The sequence below is a fragment of the Delphinapterus leucas genome, chromosome 7 (assembly GCF_059928025.1).
Source record: "Delphinapterus leucas isolate spDelLeu-1000000601 "Yukka" chromosome 7, BTC_Dleu_Yukka2, whole genome shotgun sequence".
NCBI lineage: Eukaryota > Metazoa > Chordata > Mammalia > Artiodactyla > Monodontidae > Delphinapterus > Delphinapterus leucas.
This window is the reverse complement of record NC_143135.1, coordinates 51,558,527-51,573,156: the sequence shown is the minus strand read 5'-3', so window position 1 is coordinate 51,573,156 and position 14,630 is coordinate 51,558,527. Positions and strand designations below refer to the sequence as shown.

The window sequence follows — 14,630 nt, the reverse complement described above, 5'->3', positions numbered from 1 at the left end:
CTTGTGTGTATTTTCTAAGAACAAAGGCAACATCGTACATAATGCTGTACAGTTATAAAGATCAATTTAACAGCAATAGTATATTCTGTCTGTAGTCCATACTCAAATTTCACCAACTATGCCAATACTTCCCTTTGTAGCATTTTTTTTCCAGTCCAGGATCATGCATTGCGTTTATTTATTTATTTTAATGAATTAAATTTATTTTATTACCTTTATGCATATGATATGTGATAGAGCTAAAGATCATAGGGTAGGGCTTCCCTGGTGGCGCAGTGGTTGAGTGTCCGCCTGCCGATACAGGGGACATGGGTTTGTGCCCTCGTCCAGGAAGATCACACATGCCGCAGAGTGGCTGAGCCTGTGAGCCATGGCCACTGAGCCTGTGCGTCCGGATCCTGTGCTCCGCAACGGGAGAGGTCACAACAGTGAGAGGCCCGTGTACCGCAAAAAAAAAAAAAAAAAAAAAAGATCACAGGGTAGCTAATTCTGAAGAAGGAATGAACCTTTAAACAATTAATTAACCTCAATTTACATAATGGTCTTATTATTTGCATAGCTAATGGTAGGGTTTGATTATAGGCCATTAACAGTCATTAATAAGTGAAAGTGTGTCAGAAATACTACACGGGTTTGTATCTTAGACTCAAGAAGCAAACACCCATTGCATTTAAATGTCATCTCTCTCTAATCTCCTTTAGCCTAGAACAGTTCTGCTGCCCTTCTTTGTCTTTTAGTACTTTGATATTTTTGAAAAGTAAGGCCAGTTACTTTGTAGAATGTCCTCCATTTGGGGTTTATCTGAATCACTTATTACTATGATATTTGAAAGAATGTTATTTCTAACTTCACCATTTACTCCATCATTCCCTGTGCATTTATTAATTGGCATTCTACTACATAGAAGAGTTGTCCCTTCTCCCTTACTTATTTATATTGGTATGGACTCATGGATTCTTACGTTATTCAAAAGGTTATAATCCACTAGTAGTAGTATTCATTTTGAAACTCAGCTTGTCCTGGATTTGTCCAGAGGGAGCCCCTTCAACTGGATTCTGTGTCCTTTAAATATGTCTCCATTCTCTTCTGAGCACTTATTTATGGCACAAGATGATGTTTTAGGCTCATCTTGTATTATTAATAAATCATCTGCCTAGCTTTTCTTAGTCCTGGTAAGGTGATGTATGTGCAGTCTATTAGTGTTCCTACTATTGTGGTATTTGAGGATGAATTAATTTATATCCTAACAATCTGATGCTGCTCCTGGCTCCAAAATTCTGTTTCTGATTCTAGAAAATATTCCTATTAACTCTCTTCCTTTTATGTTCTATAGGTAACTGTGGAGCTTGTTATAGATAACAAGGATTTCGCTGATGTCAATACAAAGTTAAGTAGCAACACCCAACATAGCCCACTTTGTGCTCTTACAAGTCCAGATAAGACACTGCCAGAACCTAGTCAACTTGTTACCTGTACCAAAAATCCACAGAACCTCAATCAAATTCATGAAGAAACTGTAAAGAAAACACAGAATTTGGTGCTCCCCATCCCAAAGTCACCAAGCCCTGTTGTACCAAGTCCTTCAACCTTCACGGCTGTGCCAGCCTCTCACGATTTGATAAATCAGATAAATGTGTCAACAAAAGAAAGTGCTTTGCTGTTGCATGTGCTATTGATGGTGCCAGGTGGGAAAGATTTCATTACTGGAGAATCTGAGAAACAACCATCATGCAATGTTTATTTAAATTGCAAGCTCTTCAGCACAGAAGAAGTCACCAGATCTGTCATCGCATGGGGCACAACAAAACCAGTCTTTAACTTTTCTCAGGTAACTTTGTACATGTCTTAACATTCCATATGCATTAAGGATGAAGGCAGGAGTTGGGGAGGGGACAGAAGTATGTTTCCCAAATCATAATTCCATTGTAAAAAACAACGAGAATTTTCAGACTGGAGGTGCTTTTATAATTATCTGGTATGCAGATCCAATCCCAGTATTGTATGGGAAGAGGAAAAGATGTTGCCAACATTTTAAAACGTTTTGTGTGTCTATTTCTTTCTATTCTATCTCAGTTGATATGGTTTCCCACTGTTTCTTTTGCCTGAATTCTGAGTTCTGTTCCTTTCTGCTTCCTCTAGGGCTTTGATCAGTTGAACTTCCTTCTTTCTTTTCTGTTTCTCCAATCTCTCCTTCTTTATTTTATTTATTTATTTATTTTTCCTCAATCTCATTTATTCCTCCACTGATTTCAGTACTCATCTTACTTGATTTCTCAGTAGAATTTGATGCTATCGCTTAAATTGTTTCCTTTCTTGACTTTCATAACTCTCTCCTCTTATTTTCTTCCTGACTCAAGAACTTTTTTTTTTCAGTCATTGGGCCAGTAGGAAAACTTGGAAAAGAGTCGTGATCCCAGTACTTCTTCCTCTCTCCTACTTTTAAATATTAGTGTTCCTATTCATTACTCTATCCTTGGCATTCTTCCAAACCAACCCTCTTTTCCCCATGGTCGCTACATCTACTTCCATAGCTTCAGTTGTGTGAAGATGACTTCGAAATCCACACTTCTTTCAGGCCAGGCATTTCCATGTAGTTTCAGATCTCTGTGTCTAACTGCCTGTTGGTCATCACCACCTGGATATCTCAAAAGCACTTTCCTCTTGGCACCTAACACATCACCTGGCAAATTGCAGGTATCCAATAAAGATGTGTAAATGGAAGAAGAAATTCAGATGTATTCAAATCTGAATTTATTATTCACTCCAAATCTGTTCCTCCTCCTCCTGTCTGCCCTAATTCATATTATAATTTACTCAGAAACCCAAGCAGAACCTAAAAGTTGTCCTTGAGTCTTTCTTACATAAAGATTCACCAAATCCAGTAGATGTTGCAAACTTAATTATCTCTGGAATAAATTCTCTTATCTCCACTCCATTGCCACTGCTTTCATTCAGACCCTTACTCTCATTCCACCTAGCCTTCAGACTGTCCTGTTTCTTGTCTCTCCCTGTCCATTTCTTCCTCTGTGCACCAACAGGAATGATCTTTCTAAAACACTAACCTGAATATTTTACTCTCCTGCTGAAAGCCTTTCGGTGATTACCCGTAGCCTTCAGGATAGAATCTACCTATACTTCTCCAGTCTCGACTCAGGCCACTCTTCACACTAGATAGTCCAGCTGTGCTCAGCTACTTGCATTTCCTGAATATCCTCTTTTCCTACCTGTGTCCCAGAAGCCCTATCTATATGAGTTTTGTCCTCAGAGAATTCATGCCATTTTGTATTTGGCTTTTATGTGTTTGTCTCTAACACAAGACTGTGGCTTTAGACTGAGGATAACAGAGTGGGTTTTATTTTGACGTCTTCAGCTCCTAGCACTGTACTTGGCACACAGATAGGCTTTAGTAAATGCTTGTTGAATAAAAGTATAAATTAATACTTTGTCTCAGATGTGGAGTTTTGTTTTGTTTTTTTCCCCCCGGCTGTTCCTCTCCCCAGGTGATTCCTGTCTCTCTGTCTTCCAAATGCCTGGAAAGGCTTAAGAACAATGTGATGGTAATTGAAACTTGGAACAAGGTGCGGAGCCCAGGACAGGACAAGCTGCTCGGGCTGGTGAAACTCCCCCTCCATCAGTTTTACATGTCATTCAAGTAAATAGGACCTTTTGAAGTATTCTTTTTTTACATCTTTAACTTTGTATGAACTGAAGAGGAATATTTGTGGTTTGCAAACATGAACAACCCAATAATTCCTTGGAGGACTTTTCTCAATTTCACCACAGTTGCTACTCTTTCTCCTATGTTATAGCAGTATTACAGATACTGCTTTCCATGTTTTAGGCCCTAAGCTAAGAACTTTACATATATCAAGTCATTTTAATCCCCACAACAGTCCTTCATGAGGCAGGTAAATTTTATTTCCCCTGTTTTATACATGAGTTAACAGAGGCACAGGGAAGTTAAATAACTTGTCATATATATTGTAAGTAGTGGAACCAGGGTTAGAACCCAGAGAGTCTGCCTCTGTAGTCCACTCTCCTCACCAAGAAACTCAACTGCCAAGTTATCACCTCAAATACTGATGGTGTATCTCTCTGTCACAAACTTCAGTTAGTATTGTTCACGTCAGCCATTTGCAAGATATCTGTACTGTCCATTGTTTCTTAGACCTTCAGATTTGATTGCTGTACCTCACTTATCACTACTCAAAACCTAGATGGGGTATTGATTTATCTGAAGATTATTTCTATCCTCAGTACAGACTGTTCATTTTTTTGTTTCAAGATAGTGATTTTTAATTATTTTAAAACTGACCTCTTTCAGCCTTCTCATGGTTCTGTGTTTTAAATGCTGTATTTTACATTTTGCAAAGAGCACTGTTGTGGGCACTGTCTATAGAAATGGCTCACTGTCATGTGAGCCTTTCTATAACCCCAAGAAGTATTGTCATTATCTCCATTATACAAATGAGGAAACTTATTTAACTTGGAGATGTCAGCCTCTCTGGCTTTGTTTTCATCATCTGTAAAATGAGGGTGATGACAGATCTCCTATCTCCCTCTTGGAGCAGTTGTGAGGATCCAGTGAGAAAATAAACAGGTAAGCCTTCAGTGAACAGTTAAGTACTTATATGATGGTAACATTGGGAAGCCTGGTCAGGCTAAGGAGTGCTGCTGGAATCATGGATGTCATTGTCAGCTGTAAGCTTTTGGCTTTTTCCCCTTTTTTTGTTGTGGTATTAGTTTGGTCTGGTATTCCTCTTCCCTTCTCATTTCCTTAGACCCCATTCATTGCCGAGAGAGCATAAAGTGATAATAGCTATCAATTACTAAGCACTTATCATGTTGGTATTTTATATTTGTTATCTCAGTTTAGTCCTAACAACAGCCCTTTGATGGAAGTTTTATTACCTACATTTTACAGATGTGGAAACAGACTTTTAAAACTTATATTGATTACTTAGAGTCATAGAGCAAGTAAGAGGCAGATCTGAGATTCAGCATGGTGTAATGAAGAGCATTTGGACTTTTTTCTCATCTGTGAATAGTGGATAGTAGCAACCTTTGCTGTGTTAGAAGGATTATAGAAACATTGTAAAGTGCTTACCACATAGTAAGTACTCAGTAAATGGCCGATATTATTTGTAATATTACTCAAATCTTATCTGCCAGACTCTAAAATCTATACTTTTTCTAGCTGAGCACACTGCCTACCTCTAAAATAATGCTATTCAGCAAGCCTTGGGGCCATGATGGTACAGAGATAAGTTAGACACATTCCCCCCGCCTGTCAAATTGCTGAGTTTGGAACTTATCTGCCTGGTCATTTTTATTTGATGGATTATGGATAGAATCATATATTTTTTTGAACCACAATTACTTTTCTAGGTTGTAGATCCTTTTTTTTTTTTAATTTTTTTTGAGGAATTGGTATACTGTTTTGTTTGTGTTTTTTTGTTTTTATTTATTTTTGGCTGTGTTGGGTCTTCGTTGCTGCACGCGGGCTTTCTCTAGTTGCGGCGAGCGGGGGCTACTTTTCGTTGCAGTGCGCATGCTTCTTATTGCAGAAGCTTCTCTTGTTGTGGAGCACGGGTTCTAGGTGCGCGGGCTTCAGTAGTTGTGGCTCGCAGGCTCTAGAGCACAGGCTCAGTAGTTGTGGCACATGGGCTGAGTTGCTCCACGGCATATGGGATCTTCCCGGACCAGGGCTCGAACCCGTGTCCCCTGCATTGGCAGGCGGATTCTTAACCACTGTGCCACCAGGGAAGTCCCTGTAGATCCATTTTAACAAACTGAGAAAACAAGCCAAGTAAGAAATGAAGCAACTCTATGACATGATTGATGACTGTTACTTACTCATGCACAATTTCTCTCCCTTTAGAGATCCCAAGATTTCTCGCCTGCTGCTTGATGCTCAGTATCCAGTTGTTGCTGTCGACAGCTACATGCCTGTGATTGATGTGTTCTCAGGCCACCAAAATGGGAGTCTTCGAGTCTTTTTAGCTATGGGTTCTTCAGATCAGATAATAGCACTGCAAAGATTAAAGAATGAAGAAGGAACACTTCCTCCCTTCAACCCCAGGCCAGCCCATCTCCTGGACCAGCCATCTGTAGCATCTGTTGCTATGGTAGTGACTAAACACTTGATTGTTTACAAAAAACATAATCTTATTTTAAGGCTAAAAGGTGATGTTTTGATACATGCATATGCTGTGAAATGATTATCACAATCAAGCTAATTAACATATCAATCATTTTATCTGGTTACCTTTTGTGTGTGTTTGATGAGGACACTTAAGATCTACTCTCTTAGCAAATTTCAAGCACCGTAATCTCATTTTATCTTGCATGTTTTAATGAAACCATTGCCCCAGATTCTTATTTCAATAGTGAAAGGCTCAACAAAAGAATATACTTGCACTTCAATGCTTGCTGTAGCTCAAAAGAATCATTGGTATTTTTCTTTCTTTGTTTAAATGGATACCTGTGTCCCTCTGAGCTCCTCGAATTTATAAAGAAAATGTAATTGGACAACCAGATCTTAATCCTCTAATTTACTAAATTGCCTTTTTAAAAAAATTGAAGTGAACCTAAATCTGCTCTAAAAAAATAGTCTTAATGAAAAAAAAAAAAGAAAAGGTAATCTGGGGGAAAAAATGGGGATGGAGATGAAGAGTGATCCCAAATGTAAACCAGCAAAATATTCTGTTTCTTGACCAAATCCATGTTGGAAAGTTAAAGTGAAGTTCCTTGTTTTTCTACTAATAACTTAAAAGTTATTTGTTCTGTACAGTGCTGTTCAATTGAGAAAGCACATTGACATACTTTATCATGTTTATTCCCCTAACAACTACATGAGGTAGGTCATTGTCATTCTCTTTTTTAGGTGATGAAACAGAACCAGAGAGGTTATGTTACTCATCCAGGGTCACACAGCTAAGAATGGGAGAATTGGTGTTCAGACAGAGGTCTTCTGACTCTAAGTCCACTGTATCATGTCCTCCTCTATCTTACATTTGATGTCTTTATTAGTATAGCCAAGTCTCAGTGTCCACACCATTTAAGTATGTTATGTTTTTTAATATGAATGACAAATTTGATATCTCTAACAGAGAAAGAACTATTAAGAAAATACCTATTAGTAGGTTATTGGTTTTTGTTTTTGTTTTGTTTGTTATTGTTTATTTGTTATGAACTCTAAACTTTTTCTATTATATATTTATCATATTAGTAGTAGAAGTGCCTTCAGTAACAGTGTATTCACTACCTCCCCATTAATAAACAGTCTCAGTGTTATTTCTAACTTCATTAGAAATAATAATTAAGGACTTCCCTGGCGGTCCAGTGGTTAAGACTCCACGCTCCCAGTGCAGGGGGCACAGGTTCGATCTCTGGTCAGGGAAGATCCACATGCCATGTGGCACGGCCAAAAATAATAATAATAATAAAGTAAATGAAAACTTGTTTCAAATATGTGTTCTTTGTCCTATTAAGGAAATAGCCTTCTGTTTTTAGTGTACGAAGAATCAGGAACATCTGATTAAATTTTATCAAATGCCTTTTTAGCCTTTATTGAGATAGTCACTTTTTTTCCTTCCTCTATTAATGCACTCTATTACATTTATGGATTTCCTAATATTGACCCAGTCTCACAGCCTAGAGTGAGTCCTGCCTGATCTGATTACAGTGAACAGTTGTGAGATTTATACACAATGAAAATTAAGTATCTGTTCTAGTATCAGCCAATTATGCTTATTTCTTTGTCTATTCTCAGACTTCATAGAGAAGCATGAATACGCTATACAAATTACTCTTTAAAGCTCCCCAGTATCTCTGTTTCGTTTAATAGGCAGGGGACCAAGGAAATGGATTGATGGAGCACCACTTTGAACTCCTTATAGACAAGATTAAAGGGCTCGCCCCTCTTCAGGCAACAGTCTGGGGAGAAGCAGATTGTTATGTCCAGTACTACTTTCCAGTTCAAGACTCGCAACCCAGTGTGCTGAAAGGACCTGAGTTCCTTGAAAATGGTAGGTTTGGGAGATTAGGCTTTCTCATTCTTGTGTGGCTCTTTTATTGAATATGCTTAGGAATTTTTTTTCCTGAGTCAGTTTTATGTTCCTCAGTATTTCCAGCCTTACCTGGGCAGTACAGGAGATAGCCTGAGTTTTTACTTTTCTTAAATTGTTTTTTAATTTAATTTTGATTTGATTTCAAATTTATGGAAAAGTTACAAAAATAGTACAAAGAACTTCTGTATACCCTTTACCTAGGTCCATGAGTTATTTACACTTTGTCTCATTTTGTATCATTTACATGCCTACTCACTCTTATCATCTATTAACATACAGTTGATTCTCATTATCCACTGTAGTTATATTCTATAAAGTCATCAAGAGCACTGAATTAAGAGAATACCAAACCATTGCTCCTGGGGGAAATACGTACATATACATATCTCACATAGATCATAATCTTAAATCCTATAACAATTCATCGTCATAGAGTCTATTTTCTTTATTTTACAGAAGAGAAAACAAGGTTCAGAGTGTTAATGGCTGAGGCCGCCCCACTAACAAGTGCCAAGGTTGGCATTCAAACACTGTCCAACTGGCCCCAGAGCCAGAGCCCCTGCACTACATTGCACTGTCCCTTGCCATCCCATCCTCTGGTCATCTCTGAGAGCTAAAACAAGAAGACAGTGTCACCTTGTTTGATCTCAGCTGGGAATGAGCAAGTTGGGTGACTCAAATTGTCTGCTATTCTGAGCATGTCCTTGAATAACCGTGAAAGTGCTGCCAGTATTGGTTTTGAGGTTCAAATTATGGACTTGTATCTGGGATATATTGATATAAAGAACTCTTACAAATCAGTAATGAAAAGACAACCCAATTTAAAAATGGGCAAAGGATCTGAATGGACACTTCTCTAAAGATATACAAATGGTCAATAAGTACATGAAAAGATGCTTAACATCATTGGTCGTTTGGGGGATAAAGATCAAAACCACCACAAGATACCACTTCACACTCACTGAGGTGGCTATAATTTTTTTAAAAACAGACTAGGGCTTCCCTGGTGGCGCAGTGGTTCAGAGTCCGCCTGCCGATGCAGGGGACGTGGGTTCGTGCCTCGGTCCGGGAAGGTCCCAGATGCTGCGGAGCGGCAGGGCCCGTGAGCCATGGCCACTGAGCCTGCGCATCCGGAGCCTGTGCTCTGCAACGGGAGAGGCCACAGCAGTGAGAGGCCCGCGTACCGCAAAAATAAAATAAAATAAAAAGACTAATAAGTGTTGGTAAGGAAGTGAAGAAGTTGGAACTCTTACACGTTGTCTACCAACAAAGGAATCTCTTCTGTATTATCATGGCATCTCAGGGGACCAGAGCTGCTAGGGAAATGGACCTTGGTAGGAGTAATACAGTCAGAAGATACAGATTCCTGTTCCAGGTCTGTGACCTACTAGCTCTAAGACCTTTGGGTTGACTATGTAACATCAAGGTATCATATCCTCATCTGTGTAGTAGGAGAAATAATACCGGCTTTGTTTTCTTTGCAGGAGTATTGTGAGGATAAAATTGAACAATACTGAATATTAACATACTGTAAAACTACATATAAAACGCTTCTTTTATTTATTTATTTAGGCTGCGTCAGGTCTTAGCTGCGGCTTGCGGGATCTTTCATTGCGGTATGTGGGCTTCTCTCTAGTTGTGGTCTGCAGGTTCCAGGGCGTGCAGGCTCTGTAGGTGCGGCACGTGGGCTCTAGTTGTGGTGCGTGGGCTCAATAGTTGGCAGTGCGCGGGCTTAGTTGCCCCACGGCATGTGGGATCTTAGTTCCCCAACCAGGGATTGAACCCACGTCCTCTGCATTGGAAGGTGGATTCTTAACCACTGGACCACCAGGGAAGTCCCTGTAAAACACTAAGTGATGTGTTGGATTATTCTGAACTGCTTTTCTTTTCCAAAGGATTCACTCTGAAGCCTTTCAGATCTGCAACCACACTCTGCATTCCAGACCCCATCTTTAATAGTGAGCACCGTCACTCTCTCCTGTTGCCAGCTGAAATTCCAGTGCAAAGGCTCCTACTCAGTGCCTTCTCTGCACACGGGCTTGTACCTGGAGGTGGAGTCCAGTTTGAAATCTGGTGCAGGTACAGTGTGGAGAACCCATGCCTGTGCCTAGGAAGGAAGTGCACAGTCACAGAGCATCCTTCCCTTAATTAGCCCAGGTTGAATTATAAGCAAGCAAAGAGCCCCCTTCTGCCCTGTTTAATATTATTTAGGTTTGATAATGACTCTTATCCAGATTTTACTGAAATCTGTTCAGTTATTAGACTCTCGGGAGCAGTTGTATCTCATACTTCTAACCACTACTTACATTTGGAAGAGAAGTTTTAGTTTTATCTCCTACTGTCACTTAAATGTATCAGTCACCTTTTTTCTGCTTCTCTTTCTGCCTTATATAGTTCAGGCCCTCACTATATCATGCCTAAATTATTGTAATACCCTCTTAACTGGTCTCCCCACTTCTAGAATCGTTTCTTGTAATCCGTTCTTCCCACCACCAGAAGAGTGGCCTTTGTAAAATATAATTCCACTCATGGCACAGACTTCGGCAGATTTCCAGGAAAGATAATGGCATGAATACAGATGTTTAACCTCCCCCTTTGCATCCTCACCCCCAAGAAACCAATTAAAATAATTTTAATGTGAGGAGGAAATAGAGTAGGTACTAACAGATCCTCATCACCCCTTCAAATTTGAGGGGCATGGGCCTGAAGCCATAGAAGAGATTGGAACTGCACTACTTAGAACCACTTGTGCTGCAGGATGGATGCTTTCAGGAGTGGCAACTCCCAAAGGGCCAAGCCAGATGCAGATTCCTCAAACAGAAAACCTGTGAGAAGCTGGGCTTTGTCTTGAACACAGTATAATTTATGGGGTTCTTCCTCCAAGTAATGGGCAGTAAATCCAGCCAGACACAACCACAGCTGTATTCCAGAAATACAGAACAATCAGGCACCAAAGATAACTAGATACTGAAAGCTGATCCCTGGGGCAGAGTGAATTATTCATCCACCTTATTCTTTCAACTGACAGCTTGTGCTTTTGTGGCTTACAGGTACTATTATCCTAATGTGAGAGACCAGATGGTCGCCAAAGGAACCTTGCCATTATCGAGGATCTGTGCCATTGTAACCATGCAGCACCGTGAGGATGTGGGAATACAGACCTTTAATCTCCCTTTAACCCCCAGGCTTGAGAATAGGAATGAACTAAGGAACCAATCATCAGGTAATTGAAGACTAGTTTATCTTTCCCTAGCATATATAAATATCCCTTTTCTCTTGTAAATTAGTGATTCTTCACATTTTGTAGTACTTACCCTTTTAAGAATCTGATAAAAACTATGAGACACCTTCCCTTAGAAAAAGAGTGTAGAATATACACTGCAAATTTTGTATATAATTTTAGAAAATTCATAGTTATGTAGACTCTGTATATAAATGTTGCTTGTCTCATCTCACCTTTAACTTCAGCAAGCATTTGATAAGCCCTCATGGCATAAAACCTAAGTCTCATATAGGTGTACTCAGAGAATTATTATTCCAAGGCAACATGATGTAGGATTGGAAGAATATAGTCAGCATGAACTGGAAATTCACTGTGAGGGAGGAAGAAGTCAGGATTTAAAGTTAGAAGGGATTAGTTAGAATTTAGAGTTTTCAATTACATCCTAATGGTTTCAGCTGGATGACCCACCCTCCAGGTACATCATGAATAACTAGAATTAGCCTTCTAAATCAAGTTACTGTTCATTCTCACTGGAGAGTATCTGCCCATACAAAAGGTTTTATCTTGCTATGATTAAGATTGAGTTGTTCCTCCTGACCCTCACTGATCAGCTTGTTCTGTTGTTCCTAAAAGCTTTCCCTGAAATGTGATAGAATTTTTATAAAAGGATGGCATGTAAAGGTGTTTAAGGTGGTGGCAGTAGGAGGGTGACAGAAATATATGAGTGCAAAAACCTTTTAAAGGTTTAAAAAAGAAGAAAGGTTAGAGTCCATCTCAATTCTATAAAAATAACTGGGATTAAGTTCTGCCTCTGATAGTTAATGTGATTTTGGCAAGCAGTTGAATCTCTGAGCCATAGTTTCTTGGATATAAAGTGAAAATAGTGACATCTGTTCTGCTTTATTAATCCTAAAGTACAATAATATAATGTGATTCTGACCACAGACAGATTGTTTCACTGCTAAGGCCCCATATTGTTCATTAGGATTATAGTGTTTATCCTCTTCCTTCCTTCCTGACTAGACTTGGGGTTTGGTAGAACAGAGATTATTCCAACCAACCTTCTTTTCATTTTTCCTTTTGCCCTCATTCTTTAGGTTTACTGGATGTGGGCCTAAGGTACAGGTGTACTCCAAGGACAGCAGAGGGAGTTCTTGCAGCCCGAGCCGTCTGCATCTCAGTCCAGATTATCAGAGCCTGTGGCTTGCAAGCAGCAGCCAAGTAAGTTCACTTTAGAAAAGCAATTCTCAAAGCAAACCTTTCTCCACTGCAGTCCACATGATATGTGATGCCCAAATAACGTAAAACTTTCTTGCATACAATTTCCAGTTTATTAAACACAACTCTACTCTTTTTCTCTTAAGAAAGCATGTAGGAATATAAGTGAATAAATCACTTGCAAATTTTGCTGTTTTAACTGTTATTAGCAATTTCGTTCCTTGACCTTGTCCAGCGATTTTATCCTCTACTCTACTTACCCTCTTATTCCCAAGGTCAGACCCTATGCCCACCAACCATGCCAGGACCAGTCACCACTACACCTCCTCAATAGTCTCTCATGTTCAATCTCTGAGTACCACCTCCTATTTTTCTAGCTTATTCCCCTTTAGTCTGTTCTCAATACAGAAGCCAGTGATCTTATGAAAACTTAAATCAGGTCTTGACACACATCTACTTAAAACCCACCAATGCCTTTCCATCTCATTCAGAGTAAAAGCCAGAGTCTTTAAAATGGCCGTAAGACCCCACATGATCTGACCCCGTTATCTTTATGACCTCCTCTCTTCCTGGTAGTTGCTGCTCTACTCACTCCACCCCAGGCACTGGCTTTCTTGTTACTTCTGAACACACCATGCTCTTTTTCCCCTCAAGGCCTTTGTCTTGCTATTTTCTCTGCCCGAAACACTGTTTCTGTGTTTCTGCATGGCCCTCTCTTCCCTCCTTCAGGTCTTCACTCATTCTTCTCTCTAATTTGGACGTTCTTCCTCCTTTTGTCCTCTAAACAAGCTTCTGTTTTCTTCAAGACTTTGCAGCCTTCCTCTGTCTCTCCTACATGTAGATAGAATTGGTGCTTTGTCCTTTGTCTCTTAGCACCTTGGTTGCAGCACATATCACTCTGTTTCAATTATTTGCATACATGAGTTTTCCTTACCTAGGCTGTGAGTTCCTATAGACACAGGTACTGCCTGAACTCCTCTCTGTCCCTGCCACCACATAGCATAGTTCCAGCACGTATCAGGTGCCCAGTAAGGAGAACTAGATCACGATCCTGAGGCAGACTAGCTCACTTTGGACATGAATTCAAGAAAGAGGCAAGTGCTCCTTAACTTCAGATTATTTACCTTTAACTTCATAGTCGCTAAATAACTAATGGGATTACTTCCGTGTGAGATCTGACACTGAAGTAGCTGGTAAAATGTTCAGTCTAATTAATATTTTTCCTCACTAAATTCTCCAAACAGACTTTTCCAATAATTGCTTGAGAACATCTTAGTGTTAATGAGATGCCAGGGCAGTTTTTTAATCATATTTTCCCATATATTCAAACTCTTGATGGTTTCTCATTGTCGGTAGCAGTGGTTTCCTAATTTTAATTTTACATTCCTATTAATAAAAAAAATAAAAATTTAGCATACTCTCTAAATATGTGTATACTTATTCATGTATAAGTCATCTTCATGTACTACTACACTAATATATATACTATAAAATATACCAGAGAGTAGTAAAACTTTAATATATGAGATAACAACTCTAGAAGTTTTAATAATTTTTTTCCTATGCTCAAATAGTTTACCCTATGAACCCCCTAGATTGTACTCACTCCACTTTAGGGTGGTGGTCAACAACAGGATAAGGTCCAACCTGCTTGCTCAACGTGGCATTTAAGACCCTTCAAAATATCTTAATCTGAGTCTTGAAAGAAGAGTAGGAGTTAATCATAATGCCCAAGAAAGCTGAAGACTATTCTGGTCAAAGAGAAGAACATGTGCAAAGGCCATGGAGGCATGAAACTTGTGTATAATGGAGTACCTGTTCTGGGTAAGACCCAGCCCAGGTCAGAATTCCTAAACATGGTGTTAAATTAACTACTGTTTAATTGACAGAGAAGGACTTGGAATTTCGATACTCAGTAGACCTCAGAGAGACTGAGTAATGGATAAGAAACTCAGTTGCTTTTCTCTCTGGGAACTCACAGGGAAAGTCAGATTAGATGGCAGGCAGTTTTTTGTAAGTCCCGCATTGGGTCTGTGTTGCGCTTTTAAGAAAAAAGGGCAAGAAGCCAGACCAGTACAATGGAGTGTCCTTGTAGTATCACTCTAGTAGGCAGATGA

General features: G+C 39.4%; 1 protein-coding gene across 5 annotated transcripts in view; it reads left to right on the top strand.

Annotated features, from left to right (window-relative positions):
* C2CD3 (C2 domain containing 3 centriole elongation regulator) overlaps positions 1–14,630 on the top strand; it is a 127,785-nt gene that overhangs the window by 56,594 nt on the left and 56,561 nt on the right. For all 5 annotated transcript variants that reach the window (XR_016393839.1, XM_022593782.3, XM_022593780.3 and 2 more), the window contains 7 exons: positions 1,334–1,828; positions 3,501–3,652; positions 5,882–6,128; positions 7,850–8,030; positions 9,968–10,151; positions 11,123–11,295; positions 12,393–12,516. Coding sequence is in view for 4 of the 5 variants with exons in the window: in XM_022593782.3 (XP_022449490.2) it covers positions 1,334–1,828; positions 3,501–3,652; positions 5,882–6,128; positions 7,850–8,030; positions 9,968–10,151; positions 11,123–11,295; positions 12,393–12,516 (1,556 nt within the window). In the remaining variant the exon portion in view is untranslated. The remainder of the gene's footprint in view (positions 1–1,333; positions 1,829–3,500; positions 3,653–5,881; positions 6,129–7,849; positions 8,031–9,967; positions 10,152–11,122; positions 11,296–12,392; positions 12,517–14,630) is intronic.